Consider the following 14,461-nt stretch of genomic DNA (forward strand, 5'->3'; position numbering starts at 1 on the left):
AGTAGAGTATTTACAATATTTCTCTATAAATATTTACTGAATATAGATTTCACACCTGCAGATAAAAGGGATTTGCATCGTCACGATCAAATATGTATTTATACGGAACAACAGGAAGAGGTCACATAAAACAGAGGATGTGTTCAAACCATAGACTGTATATATAAATAATAATAATGAATAATCATGAAGGTGGAATCTAACTATATCCCGAATAATTTGTATTGCATCCAGGGGTAGACACGTGTTTATTTCTGCTGTAAAGTTGGTAGGGGCGGACTGGCCATTGGGAATACCGGGAGTTTTCCCGTTGGGCCGGTCGAGTTTCCCGGGTTGATTTTTAGTCCCAGCCCGCCCCTGAAAGTTGGGCATTTAAACATGGGGGTCTATGGAAATGGCTCCTTTCTGCAGTCATCGCCTATCGGCCAATAGATGAACTGCAGTTTGTGGCACTTCCTTATTGGCGTCCCGGCTCTGCCCCAGAGTTTGCCGCTTGGTTCAAACATGTGACGCTGGCTGCGGTCGAAGAGTCTTTTCTGTTCAGGAATGACCTGAAATGTCATGTTTGAATATGCAAAAGAGGCATTATCTTATTAAATATGTGCCATTTGCATCCATGTCCAGACCAGAAATGTGAACACTGGATAAAGCCGGGTTCAAAACACTCGTTTCAATTTGTTAACATTTTAGAGTCAAAGGTTTTTGCAGAGGGGATTCAAGATACCTCTTCAAACTGTTACAAAAAAGTCATTTTCTGCACGTTTTTAGTACAAAATTATGTATAAATGAGTGTGTGAATGGTGTTAAAAGCTTAAGAATAAAGAGAGTAAGGAAAGTGGACAGTTTGGTGTGTGTAAGTGTAAGTGTAAGTGTAAGTGTTACTGAAGTGGAGATTTCTGCAAAGAGGAGAGAAAACGGCCTTTAAAGATCTGGATTGCAAAATTCCTCCATTTTGTTACACTGCAGGTGAATAGGGTAACAAATATAACTAGCAGATATCACTATGAAACTTCCCCACTTCATTACTGACATTAACATAACCATTTTTGATATTGCAAGTTTCCTGAAATGTTATGTATAGCTATGCTAATGAGGCCTTATGTAATACTAACCTATGGCGAATTTAAGAGAAATCTACAGACACAAAAAGACAAAGTAGGTCAAATAAACTCCTAAATGAGGATGTTGGATGTTCTCTTTCCACTTGTGTAAAATAAGACATGTTATGGAAGCTAATTAGACCCAAAATCAAACTGACCAGAGCATGAAACATATATGTTTAGTGTCTCTTTATGTCTGTACTCATTGTCCATGTGTTATTAATACAATTGCTTTACAGTATAAAACATCAGTATGCTCATGAAAGTGCAGCGTATGACCTCCTACTGTAGCACCGTGTTTGAATTCTCCTTCCACACACCCTTGACCTCATGTCATTTTCTAACAACATCACACAACCTTTTATGGGAAAATACATAATTCATATATTTTTTTGGTTGACTATTCGACCGCAGCCAGTTTCCTCTCAGCCAAGATGGACGTGCTGATGGATGATAGTCTCAGACAGTTTGCAGACAGTTATTGCTCAGTTTCTCCATGAGGTCTAAATGTCTTTGCAGTCTTTGTACAGCAGGGGGGGGGGGGGGGGGGGGGGGGGGGGGGTACTCTGCAGGAACAGCATGGAGACAGAGAAATACCGTGTTGTCCTGGAAACACCTAGCACATTACTGCAGACGTTAAGAAGGGATAATAATAAAACGATGGTGTGATGTTTATAGGAGTGCTTATTTAACTTGTGTTAAATATCATTTTGCGTTTACAATAGGGCTGCACAATTATTTGTACCTGTTGTCTTGATGAAAATATCAACCTGGGTGTCCTGATACTGCGTCTAATGAAGCTCGGCGTGATTCAATCAGGAAGACCGTCTTTATATCCTGTCATTTACATATTTCCATTTTACTATGCTCACCTCAATCACTCTCTCCTGATTGAACTCTACTTCTTCTGATGTATCAGGACTTTTGAGACAAATAATGTGAGCTAGGCGTAGGGCTGCTCGATTATGGCAAAAATCATAATCTCGATTATTTGGGTCATTAGGCGCGTTCACACCAAGTACTTTTCCCACAAAGGTTCCTGAGAACTCTTTAGTTCTTATGAACTAAATACAGATCGCGTTCACACCGGAATAAATCCCTGAGGGAGGATTAGGCAAATGAAGCCGCTGACGTCACTTCTTCTTCTTCTGCTTTGGGTTTACTGGCAGGCCGCAAACCACTTCACGGCGTATACTGCCGCCCGGAGTCCCCGGCCGGAAGTCCCCGGAGTTGGGGACTGGCTTCAGTAGAAGCTGCTGGGACTCCCAGCAGCTTCTACTGAAGCCTTCCGAGTAAACGGCCAGAACGCCGACACCTCCTCATCTCCACCGCTCCCATGTTTTCTTTTGTGTTGCCATAAGTTAGTCTCTCTGCGTTTCTGCGCGGGGCTAATGCTAATGCTAATAATGCTAATGCGAGGATAATAAAATGGCGGCTTCACAAAACTTTTTGGGAGTTTTACGGGGCGTGGTTTGCAATCCGCCCAGCCAATCAGACATAGGAACCTTTTTCTCCCACGAAAGTCCCTGCTCTCTAGCAGGGACTGAAAAGGCGGTAAAAAAGGTTCTCATGAACTAATTTAGTTCCTGGGATTTTTTGGTGTGAACGCAACTACATCGTAGTTCTCAGGAACCTTTGTGGGAAAAGTACTTGCTGTGAACGCGCCTAATAATTGTAATTGCGATTATTAAATGCGAATATTCATTTACTTTGAAAACATCCATTTATTGGAGAAAAAAATGTGAACAGTATGTTTTTAACAGTTGATTAACCTGAACTTTAAGTAGAATTGAAGTGAAAAAAAAAAAAAAAAAAAAAAAAAGTAATAATAATTTAAAAATCGTTTTATTTCGATTACGTTGTTTTCGTAATCGTTGCAAGCCATAATCGTAATCGAGATTAGAATATGATTAATTGAGCAGCCCTAGCTAGGCGTCAATATTGTCTAGGTTACCGTCCTTGCTTTTAACATTTCACGTATTAAACATCATGAAATAACAGCACCAAAACTCTTTGAATGCGAGGCCTAATGAAGCAACTTCTGTATTGTAAGTTTACTCGCTTCAATAGAGTCGCCGTGGTGACGTTTAGTCGTCTCATTTAGACACATTTACTGACTTATTGTATGTCGTAAAACAACGCGTTAACATCTCTTCAGCTTGTGCTAACCACAGGCCGGCTAACAACCAAAACACAAACCATAGCGAGGGAACGGGAGAAAAGGCTGACTGTTTCAGGACTCTCTACTCTATGTTGTTGTTATTTACAGGTTGTGAAATCAGTCAGAGGTCAGCTGTAAAAAGGCACAAAGAATATCAGACTGTAGATTATCAGAAAGAGTAAATGCTCTCATCCGGAGGGTTCGTCCAGCTGCTGCTGCTCCACGCTCTTTTTCCTGTTAAAAAAGTTAAAGAAGGAGCTCCTCTGGCCTCCCCTCCTCTTCCCTCTGGGGACGAGCCAGGGTCCGGGCTGCGCCGCGGCCAGAGAGAGGCCCGAGATGCTCGCCGCGTCCGATAAACTCCCTCCAGACTCAGACTCCTCCTCCTCCTCGTCCTCCTCCTGCTGCTGATCCAGGGTCAGCGAGGAGGAGAGGAAGGAGAACACATTCCTCTGAAACACGGGATCCATCTCCGGCATGGCGTCACGCTCTGCATCCTCCTCCTCTTCCTCCTCTTCCTCCCTCTTCAGTCCTCTGTACTCTGCAGACCTGCTCGCCTCCCCCTTCTCCTCCCAGGTGTATTTGGGTGTGGGGAGCTTTCGGTCCAGACTTGGAATCGGTAAGAAGACATCATCTTCCTCCTCTGAACTCACCTTCTCCTCCACCTTCCCTTCCTCCTCTTGCTCCTCACCCTCTACCTTCTCCTCACTTGTACTTTTCCTCCGTCTGCTTTTACTCCTTCCTCTCTCCCTCTTCCTCTCCCTCCGCTCATCACTATCATCACGGTTCCTGAGGTCATCTCTTGTTACACTTTGAGACTCTTTATTCGTCCTCCTCCTGTCCTCCCCCGGCTCAGATTCAGGGCTCTGTAATTCTCCCTCTGAGTTGTGTGTCCTCCTCCTCCTCCTGCTGCTGCTTTTCCGTGCTTTCTCCTTCTCCAAAGCGCTCGTAGACTTGCTCCTGGGCTTCTTCTTGTGCCTGGAGCTGGCCCTCTTCCTCCTGCTGGAGTTCACTGCAGCCACACCCTGCTGCTGGGGGTGACGCAGGGGGGAGGGGGGGGAGATCCCGTGCTCACGGCCTGGATGAATGGGTGAGAGAGAGGGGGAGAAAACAGACTGAATATGGAGAGACGTGTCTGACAGTAATCCATCAGTAAAGCGCTGTGAAATCCACAAAGTGGTTCAGTGTTATTGTGAGTGCGTCAAATGATGTCACAGTGTAGAGAGGAGGTTTCTGGGTCGGCGTAAGAGAATAAAAACGTAATTTGAGACCTTTAAAGATATTTGGAGGTCCAAGTGAAGACACCAGAAGTGATGTGATGTGTCTGTCAACGTCAAAACTATATCAGGTTGAAAAAAGAGCCATTTCTATTGAGAGATCTTTTAAATGGGACCTCAATTATGTTTGATGGCCACTTACATATTTCTTATTACATTACATTACATGTCACTTGTTAGACGCTTTTATCCAAAGCGACTTGCACACTCAGTAAGGCTGCTCGATTATGGCAAAAATCATAATCTCGATTATTTGGAACAATAATTGTGATTATTAAATGCGATTATTCATTGACTTTGAAAACATCCATTTATTGGAGAACAATTTTTGAACAGTATGTTTTGAACAGTTGATTCCCCTGAAGTATAATTCAACTGAAAAACCAAAAAAAAAAAAATCTTTTTATTTCGATCACGTTGTTTTCGTAATCGTTGCAAGCCATAATCGTAATCGCGATTAAAATACGATTAATTGAGCAGCCTTACTACTCAATACTGTGGGCAATCCCCACAGGAGCAATTTGGGGTGAAGTGTCCAGGGACACAACGACATGCTGACTGCAGTGGGGTTTGAACCTGTGACCCCCTGATCTGAACACCAACCCACTGCGCCACACGCCTCTTATAATCCCTGGAATATGTTTAATGGAAACTAAAATATGTGTAATGCATGTATACGGGACCTTGCATGTCTGTTACCTACAACAGTATCTGTTCCTTTCACTTTTACACATCTAAATGTATTTGTAATTGTAGTGTCAATCATTTCAAAACTTAAAAAGGTGCTGCCCACCCCATACAAAACCTATCTTCAATGCATCACCAGTCATCATTTATACATTAATAAAGACATGTTATCTCACATAAGGTTTGTTTGTTTATTTTTGCACGTCACGTTAGCAGTGGTGAGAGAGACAGAAAATGGGGGAACTAACAGGAACCATTACCAACCGCGTATTCTCTGTCCGTCCAATCACATAGAAGCAAGGCTCGCCCAGCTTAGAGTTGGTCATACAGAGAGAGAGACTGGAGAGCTCCACTGAGAGAGGAAGAGGAGGAGAAAGAGGAGGAAGAGGAGGAGGAAGAGGAGGAGGAAGAGGAGGAAGAGGAGGAATGTTTGGAGGAGAATGAAAACCAAGCAGGGCCAAAAGTAATGTGGGAAAGTAAATGCAAAACGGATCGGATGGAAAGGTTGGAAACACCACAAAGAAAGGGAAGGACAGAAAGTCTGTTAGTCAGAATCAGTCCCACAGGAGGAGAAGAAGAAACACCTGAGATCAAAGCTTCACATGCAGACAAACACAAGTGCTCACATCAGATGTTCTCCTCTGCAATGTGAGTGAATATCTTTGTATTTTAAATGTAGTCGAGGTAGTTGTGTATCAATATCCCAAAATATGATTCATGTCAATACAGTTCCATTAAAAATCAATTACTAACCATACTGATTCAACCATGACTCACACATCAGCCTATAATTCTCCCTATTAACCTCAGTGTGTGTGTGTGTGTGTGTGTGTGTGTGTGTGTGTGTGTGTGTGTGTCTCACCGTAGTCGGGCACGTATCCGTTGCCTCTCTTCAGGATCAGGTGGATGCGATGTCCTCCTCTCCTGATCTGCTCCACAGCCTGACTGTGGGTCATCCCTAAGGTGCTGTCTCCATTAATCTCCACCAGCTGATCGCTCACCTGCACACACACACACACACACACACACACACACACACACACACACACACACACACACACACACACACACACACACACACACACACACACACACACACACACACACACACACACACACACACACAAAATATGTTCATTATTTATTCATTTTTCAAGCAAAAATCTCCGAAAATCAGTTTTAACTCTCAAATTTGGAGACTTCCTGCTTTTCTCTTATTATTATTATCATATTAAAGTGGGTCTTTTTCAGTGATGGACGGACAAAATAAGACATTTAAAGACATCAGCTTGATATTAGGGAACTGTGAAGGCCATTTTCACTATGTTCTGTTATTTTAAAGAACAACACAATAGGCAGACTGATGGATAATGACAATAATTATTGGATGCTGTAAATATAAAGGCATAAAAGCAGCTAAGAGACGACAGAAATGTTGATTTATTTATGAATTACATTGTATTCAAAGCAGTTTTATCTGTGCTCATTTGCTCGTGAATATTCAATGCTTTTGCAGGAAAAGGGATTTTTCTCAGGGATTTTATTGTCTTTAAAAACTGAAAAAAATACAAAAGTAAGTCTCAACTAAAAATGTAATATAATGAAATAAAAAGTAACAAAACAACAGTATACAGGATTGTGTTTCTTAGCATTAATATAAGTATATATTGTGTTATTATCCTATCTTTAATCAACATTGAATTCATCATGTCTGTTTGAAGTTTTTCTGTGAATCATTCAAAAGATAATCTTGTGTATAACTGCACATGCTCACGCACAGAAGTGTAAATAACAACAACAACAACATTGGGATGATGAACACACCTGCATCCTCGTGCTCCTGGAGGCCGGCCCCCCCTCCATCAGCCCCAGGACGTACAGCCCCATGTTGTACTCACTGCCCCCCCGCAGGGAGAAGCCGAAGCCTGAGGAGCCGCGGTCCAAATCCACGCTGTAATACCTGGAGTCACGCTGTGGGGGGGGGGGGGGGGGGGATTAGAAACAGGAAGTCATTATAATAATAGTAAAGCTTTATTTATATAGCACTTTCCATACAGCACATGCAGTGCTTTACAAAATGACTCATCACAAGTTAAAAATACACAACAAGAAATTCCCCTCATGTTATTTGTTAAGAACTTTAAAAGGTACATGCAGCAGAATATAACATTTGATCAGGTTCATAGACACAAGGAGGTGAAAGGTATGATAATACAAATTAAATAAATAATGGTTTCTCTCTGACAGATAAGACACAAGGAAACTGAGTCGATGCGACAACATAAAACCCCATGAAACAAAGTGAACATATAGGTACAACAGGAATAAAAAGAAAACGACAATAGTAATTTGTGGGGGAAACTTCTGTAGCAATGGAGAGTCAGGACTCAGAGAGGCACGAGGAGAGCTGGAGCTTTGATGGAGTCAGGACTCAGAGAGGCACGAGGAGAGCTGGAGCTTTGATGGAGTCAGGACTCAGAGAGGCACGAGGAGAGCTGGAGCCTTGATGGAGTCAGGACTCAGAGAGGCACGAGGAGAGCTGGAGCTTTGATGGAGTCAGGACTCAGAGAGGCACGAGGAGAGCTGGAGCTTTGATGGAGTCAGGACTCAGAGAGGCACGAGGAGAGCTGGAGCTTTGATGGAGTCAGGACTCAGAGAGGCACGAGGAGAGCTGGAGCTTTGATGGAGTCAGGACTCAGAGAGGCACGAGGAGAGCTGGAGCCTTGATGGAGTCAGGACTCAGAGAGGCACGAGGAGAGCTGGAGCCTTGATGGAGTTAGGACTCAGAGAGGCACGAGGAGAGCTGGAGCCTTGATGGAGTCAGGACTCAGAGAGGCACGAGGAGAGCTGGAGCTCTGATGGAGTCAGGACTCAGAGAGGCACGAGGAGAGCTGGAGCTTTGATGGAGTCAGGACTCAGAGAGGCACGAGGAGAGCTGGAGCATTGATGGAGTCAGGACTCAGAGAGGCACGAGGAGAGCTGGAGCTTTGATGGAGTCAGGACTCAGAGAGGCACGAGGAGAGCTGGAGCTTTGATGGAGTCAGGACTCAGAGAGGCACGAGGAGAGCTGGAGCTTTGATGGAGTCAGGACTCAGAGAGGCACGAGGAGAGCTGGAGCCTTGATGGAGTCAGGACTCAGAGAGGCACGAGGAGAGCTGGAGCCTTGATGGAGTCAGGACTCAGAGAGGCACGAGGAGAGCTGGAGCCTTGATGGAGTCAGGACTCAGAGAGGCACGAGGAGAGCTGGAGCTCTGATGGAGTCAGGACTCAGAGAGGCACGAGGAGAGCTGGAGCTTTGATGGAGTCAGGACTCAGAGAGGCACGAGGAGAGCTGGAGCTTTGATGGAGTCAGGACTCAGAGAGGCACGAGGAGAGCTGGAGCTTTGATGGCAAACACTGGCGGTTTATTTGGAGTTACGGCCGGAGCATTCACAAGACAGGTGGTGCGTCACGAGCTGACACAGCGGTTCCCAAACCAATTCTGAAAAACTCTTTCTGCAGCTCGAGGTTTTAACTAGTTCAGAGTGTAATAATCAACATTCTTCATCAGTGAGACTAAACATTATGGACCCTGAATCTAACTAGAGCTCTCGTCCGTAGGAAAGAATGAGCGCCAGGGAGCCTACGTCCCTGAACAGTGAACTACCTCATGGCGGCTTGTGGTCATAGACTGGTAACAACAATGCGCCCAAGCTGCTCCTCCTTAAGAGAGATAGCAGCAGAACCCAAGGCCGTAGACCTAAGCCGTGGGAAAGGAGACAGTGAGAGGAGAACATGATGAACTGGGTCGAAGGTTGAATACCTAAGCAAATTATTCCCTAACAATAACAACAATGCCATTACTCTAATAAAGGTTAAACGATTAAGAAAGAGACCAATGTCAAAATAAATATTGCTATTGAAGCATGTTAGATTAATAAAATAAGACCTATAAAATAAATAAAACATTATAGGTAATTGATAAAGACTAAGAGTACATTTAAAGTGGGGGGTTGCTAATAAAAAGCTAATCTAAAAAGATGTGTCTTTAGCGGGTGTTTAAAACAGGAAGTAGATAAGATATCCAGACAGTTCAGTGATCATGAAGCAAACTTTATTAAAAACCCTTTAAAGGTCACCTATCATGCTATTTGTAGGTCTCAGATATATACAAATATATAAAAAACATGTCTATGAAGTGTTTTGCTCAAAATACCAAACAGATCACCCATTCTAGCCACGCCTCATATCCCTCTATTTCACTTCCTGTTTCAAAAGTGCTGATTTTGGGTATAAAGCTCATGCGGGACCCGGCAGCTACTGTCTAAACTAAATGCTGCCGTGATGAAACGCCATATCATGGATTATCAAGGATTCTCTCTGAAACAGTTTGGAGCTCAAAGGCTTTCTCTCTTGCCGGTTATACCACAAGGTGAGTTCCTTTTTACTTCCTGCTTCTTCACACACATGCTCTCCAGTACAGGTTAGCTCTGAGTGTTAGCGATGCTAATGTAAACACAGACCACATTACGTCCAAAACAGTCGGGCATTGTTTCTGATAGCAACGTTTCTGATTGGGCCGTGGGTCAACATTTCAGATATTACGTCATATCGGACACAAATCTGGATCAGCTCCGTTGTACCCCGTTTTTAGAGATTTGGGTACGGAGGAAAAGAGGGAGGGTTTTATTTTCTGACGCTGCGTGAGTTCCCTGACACACCGGGGACACATGTTGATGTATCAAAGACATCAAAAAGTGATAGGTCCCCTTTAAAGTCCTGGGCTAATTTGGCCGTCTTCACATACTTTTGATTTGCCTTACTGAACGCCATTAAGAAATGTTTAGCATGTCAATGTTTGGTATCTATCTTTTCAAGACAACCTCACCTATATCAACTGATAGTTCTTTTTTACATTTTGACATACTATATGAACATTCTGGACCCAAAATTACCCAAGAAACTTAAAAACAGATATTATTTGTACTATGGGTAACACAAACATGCACAACGAAACATTTTGAAAGCTGGAAATATATACCTGGGGTGTCGCTATGATAATGTAAAAGTTTGATGGAGGTAGAATTAACCTATATACACATTATATGAACACAGAGCAGGTGTATCCAGAGGCGTTAAAGAGGCCCTATTAGGATTTCTGGTGCTCTGTTGTGATTGGTCAACCGCTTAGAGATGTCCCGCCCCCTTAGCCTTTCACGTACAATGTGTTGGAGCGCTAGCCAATAGAATCGCAAGTGTTACAAAGTGATGTCACTATGTTGCGGATGTAAACAATGGAGGGTGGTGTGGGAGAGAAACTCCATCTGGAGGGAACACAGAGATTTGAGCCTTTGCAGACCATTTACATGCACTAAAACCTAAATAAACAATATGGGAAAAACCCAAAATAGCATAATAGGGCCTCTTTAATCTTGGTGCAGCCCTCACCTTTGGACGCGACCTTTGACCCTTTTTGCTCCTGTGCGCGGGGTCATACTCGGTGGTTTCTGAAACGCTTGAAGAATCTGAAAGTAGATGATTATTGAAGTGAGATCATGAAGTGTGTATTTGTGTGCATAGCTACAGTACAGTGTAGATATGTCAATGAAACTCTGAGGTCACAGGTGTGTGTGTGTGTCCTGGTGTTTTTGCTCACAGGTGCTGGGTCGGGGCACGATGGTGAGCCTCAGACTGTTCCCGGCCCTCCGGAGGATCTGAGCGAGCTCCCGGTGGGGCAGCGTGACGACGGAGCGGCCCTCCAGCGCCTCCAGATGGTCCCCCGGGCGGATCTGACCGCTCTTCGCCGCCGGGCTGCCGCGACGCACCGTCACAAACCGGTGAGGGAGGAGCGAGGCGGCTGAGGAGAGGAGGGAGAAACAGACGTGAGACTCAAGACGTCTCATACTCAAGATTCTCATAGGTTTGTTTTTTCTTGGGCAACTCAAGTCACTTTTCCCGCCTATCAATGATATAAATGGGCAATTTGACATAAAAATCAAGATATTTTTTCAATCTGTAAACATGAACATAATAAGATAAATACACATTTAAAATAAGGCAATAAGATATTCTGAAATGACTGTATTATTTAATAATGTGCAGAAATGTGCAAAATAATCTAGGGAGAGAAGAACCGACCAATAGGTATGACAATTAGTTTAAAGGGGCCTATTATGCAAAATCCACTTCTTCATGTCTCTTCTTCATCAACATGTGTCCCCTCTTCTTCATGTCTCTTCTACATCAACATGTGTCCCCTCTTCTTCATGTCTCTTCTACATCAACATGTGTCCCCTCTTCTTCATGTCTCTTCTACATCAACATGTGTCCCCTCTTCTTCATGTCTCTTCTACATCAACATGTGTCTCCTCTTCTTCATGTCTCTTCTACATCAACATGTGTCCCCTCTTCTTCATGTCTCTTCTACATCAACATGTGTCCCCTCTTCTTCATGTCTCTTCTACATCAACATGTGTCTCCTCTTCTTCATGTCTCTTCTACATCAACATGTGTCCCCTCTTCTTCATGTCTCTTCTACATCAAGATGTGTCCCCCTCTTCTTCATGTCTCTTCTACATCAACATGTGTCTCCTCTTCTTCATGTCTCTTCTACATCAAGATGTGTCCCCCTCTTCTTCATGTCTCTTCTACATCAACATGTGTCCCCTCTTCTTCATGTCTCTTCTACATCAACATGTGTCCCTCTTCTTCATGTCTCTTCTACATCAACATGTGTCCCCTCTCTTCATGTCGCTTCTACATCAACATGTGTCCCCTCTTCTTCATGTCTCTTCTACATCAACATGTGTCCCCCTCTCTTCATGTCTCTTCTTCATCAACATGTGTCCCCTCCTTCTCCATGTCTCTTCTACATCAACATGTGTCCCCTCTTCTGCATGTCTCTTCTACATCAACATGTGTCCCCTCTTCTTCACGTCTCTTCTACATCAACATGTGTCCCCCTCTTCTTCATGTCTCTTCTACATCAACATGTGTTCTCCTCTTCTTCATGTCTCTTCTACATCAACATGTGTCCCCTCTTCTTCATGTCTCTTCTACATCAACATGTGTCCCCCTCTTCTTCATGTCTCTTCTACAATCAACATGTGTCCCCTCTTCTTCATGTCTCTTCTACATCAACATGTGTCCCCTCTTCTTCATGTCTCTTCTACATCAACATGTGTCCCCTCTTCTTCATGTCTCTTCTACATCAACATGTGTCCCCTCTTCTTCATGTCTCTTCTACATCAACATGGTCCCCTCTTCTTCATGTCTCTTCTACATCAACATGTGTCCCCTCTTCTCCATGTCTCTTCTACATCAACATGTGTCCCCTCTTCTTCATGTCTCTTCTACATCAACATGTGTCCCCTCTTCTCATGTCTCTTCTACATCAACATGTGTCCCCTCTTCTCCATGTCTCTTCTACATCAACATGTTCCCCTCTTCTTCATGTCTCTTCTACATCAACATGTGTCCCCTCTTCTTCATCGTCTCTTCTACATCAACATGTGTCCCCTCTCTTCAGTCTCTTCTACATCACAGTGTCCCTCTTCTACTCTCTACATCAACATGTGTCCCCCTCTTCTTCATGTCTCTTCTACATCAACATGTGTCCCCTCTTCTCCATGTCTCTTCTACATCAACATGTGTCCCCTCTTCTTCATGTCTCTTCTTCATCAACATGTGTCCCCTCTTCTTCATGTCTCTTCTACATCAACATGTGTCCCCTCTTCTTCATGTCTCTTCTACATCAACATGTGTCCCCTCTTCTTCATGTCTCTTCTACATCAACATGTGTCCCCTCTTCTTTATGTCTCTACATCAACATGTGTCCCCTCTTCTTCATGTCTCTTCTACATCACAGTGTCCCCTCTTCTTCATGTCTCTTCTACATCAACATCCCTGTCCCCCGCCCTCTTCTTCATGTCTCTTCTACATCAACATGTGTCCCCTCTTCTTCATGTCTCTTCTACATCAACATGTGTCCCCTCTTCTTCATGTCTCTTCTACATCAACATGTGTCCCCTCTGTGGAAAGAGACTCTGAAAGTTTCAGGAACAAAGATTCTCTCTCTTTTTGATCCATTTCTATAAAAACCTGTCTGAAAATGAGCTGATCAGATTTTGCCCACTTTATGATGTCATAACGATGTGTTGTCTTGTGTAACCATTAGCCAATCAGCAACCAAGGTAACCCTCCCCCCTTATCACCTGAATCTCCTCCTAGAGCACCATTGTGTTCTTTGTAACCAAATGTCTCTCAGAGGGGCGTGGGGAGGGGCTCCTTATTTTCATCTAAAGTAACAGACAGAGAATCAGCTCTTTGGAAACAGGGCTGAAACAGAGGGGATTATGGGTAATGCTGCAATGATCTGTTTGGTGTTTCAGCCAATCAGAGACAGGCTGTATATAGACCCGTAATATATTGATCAAAAACAGTATGATAGGGGACCTTTAATATGTATTATAATTATTAATGGTTAGTCAAAACATATTTAAGACAAAATTCCATCACTTTCACTTTTAAATAGTGAAATACTGAACACCCAGTGGCGAACCGTCAGGGCCTTCAAGGTATTCAGAGAATACCCTGGAACACTCAGATAAAACAAACAAAAAATCGATTTAATTATATATATAAAATGAATAAATGAGAATGGTATCTGTGTTGATCTGTAATATTACAGTGTTACGTTGATTTGTTCGTCCTTCTCGATGCACTACGCATTTCAGTGGTGTTGTGTTAGAAAAGAAAGCAACCAATCAGATCTTGTTCTGGGTCTCTGGGTAGAATATCCTTCAAGGTATTCTACATCCTTGATCGAATGCCGTTGCACTGAATGAGAGCGTGCGTGTGGACTGACAGTTTGATCAACCAATCATATATTGATTTGTAGCCAATGGGCGTATTCTTTCAGAGTTCCATTTTTTTGTGACAGACAAGTCGTCGGAGTCATCATGCCTCCAGTCCAAATCACGTCTCAAGTCATTTAAAAATATTTTAAGTTAAGTTACCAGACATCGAATCAGCGACTCTTCCGTCATCTCTGCTAAAAATAAATAATGAAGTAGACACTTTAACTTTAAAGTCACGAGGGATCTAAACAGTGACCTCCAACCTCTTTAAACGACTTGTTGCTTGAGTTACGTGTTGACGAGCTCATGCTTGAGTTTAAGTTTGAACCAAAACTTTATCCAGCTCCCAAACGTTCCTTTCCACTGAAGCTGGTGAGTAATAAGTGGGGTCAAACACAGATA

At 43.3% G+C, this 14,461-nt stretch overlaps 1 protein-coding gene across 1 annotated transcript in view; it reads right to left on the reverse strand.

Annotated features, from left to right (window-relative positions):
• Positions 1 to 2,933: 2,933 nt before the first annotated feature.
• LOC117563143 (membrane-associated guanylate kinase, WW and PDZ domain-containing protein 1) overlaps positions 2,934 to 14,461 on the reverse strand; it is an 88,191-nt gene continuing 76,663 nt past the window's right edge. Inside the window, 5 exon segments of the mRNA XM_034241317.1 lie at positions 2,934 to 4,336; positions 6,085 to 6,223; positions 7,047 to 7,193; positions 10,650 to 10,726; positions 10,858 to 11,058. Of these exon segments, the coding sequence (XP_034097208.1) occupies positions 3,450 to 4,336; positions 6,085 to 6,223; positions 7,047 to 7,193; positions 10,650 to 10,726; positions 10,858 to 11,058 (1,451 nt within the window). The 3' untranslated portion in view covers positions 2,934 to 3,449.

The sequence above is a fragment of the Gymnodraco acuticeps genome, unplaced genomic scaffold (assembly GCF_902827175.1).
Source record: "Gymnodraco acuticeps unplaced genomic scaffold, fGymAcu1.1, whole genome shotgun sequence".
Classification (NCBI taxonomy): domain Eukaryota; kingdom Metazoa; phylum Chordata; class Actinopteri; order Perciformes; family Bathydraconidae; genus Gymnodraco; species Gymnodraco acuticeps.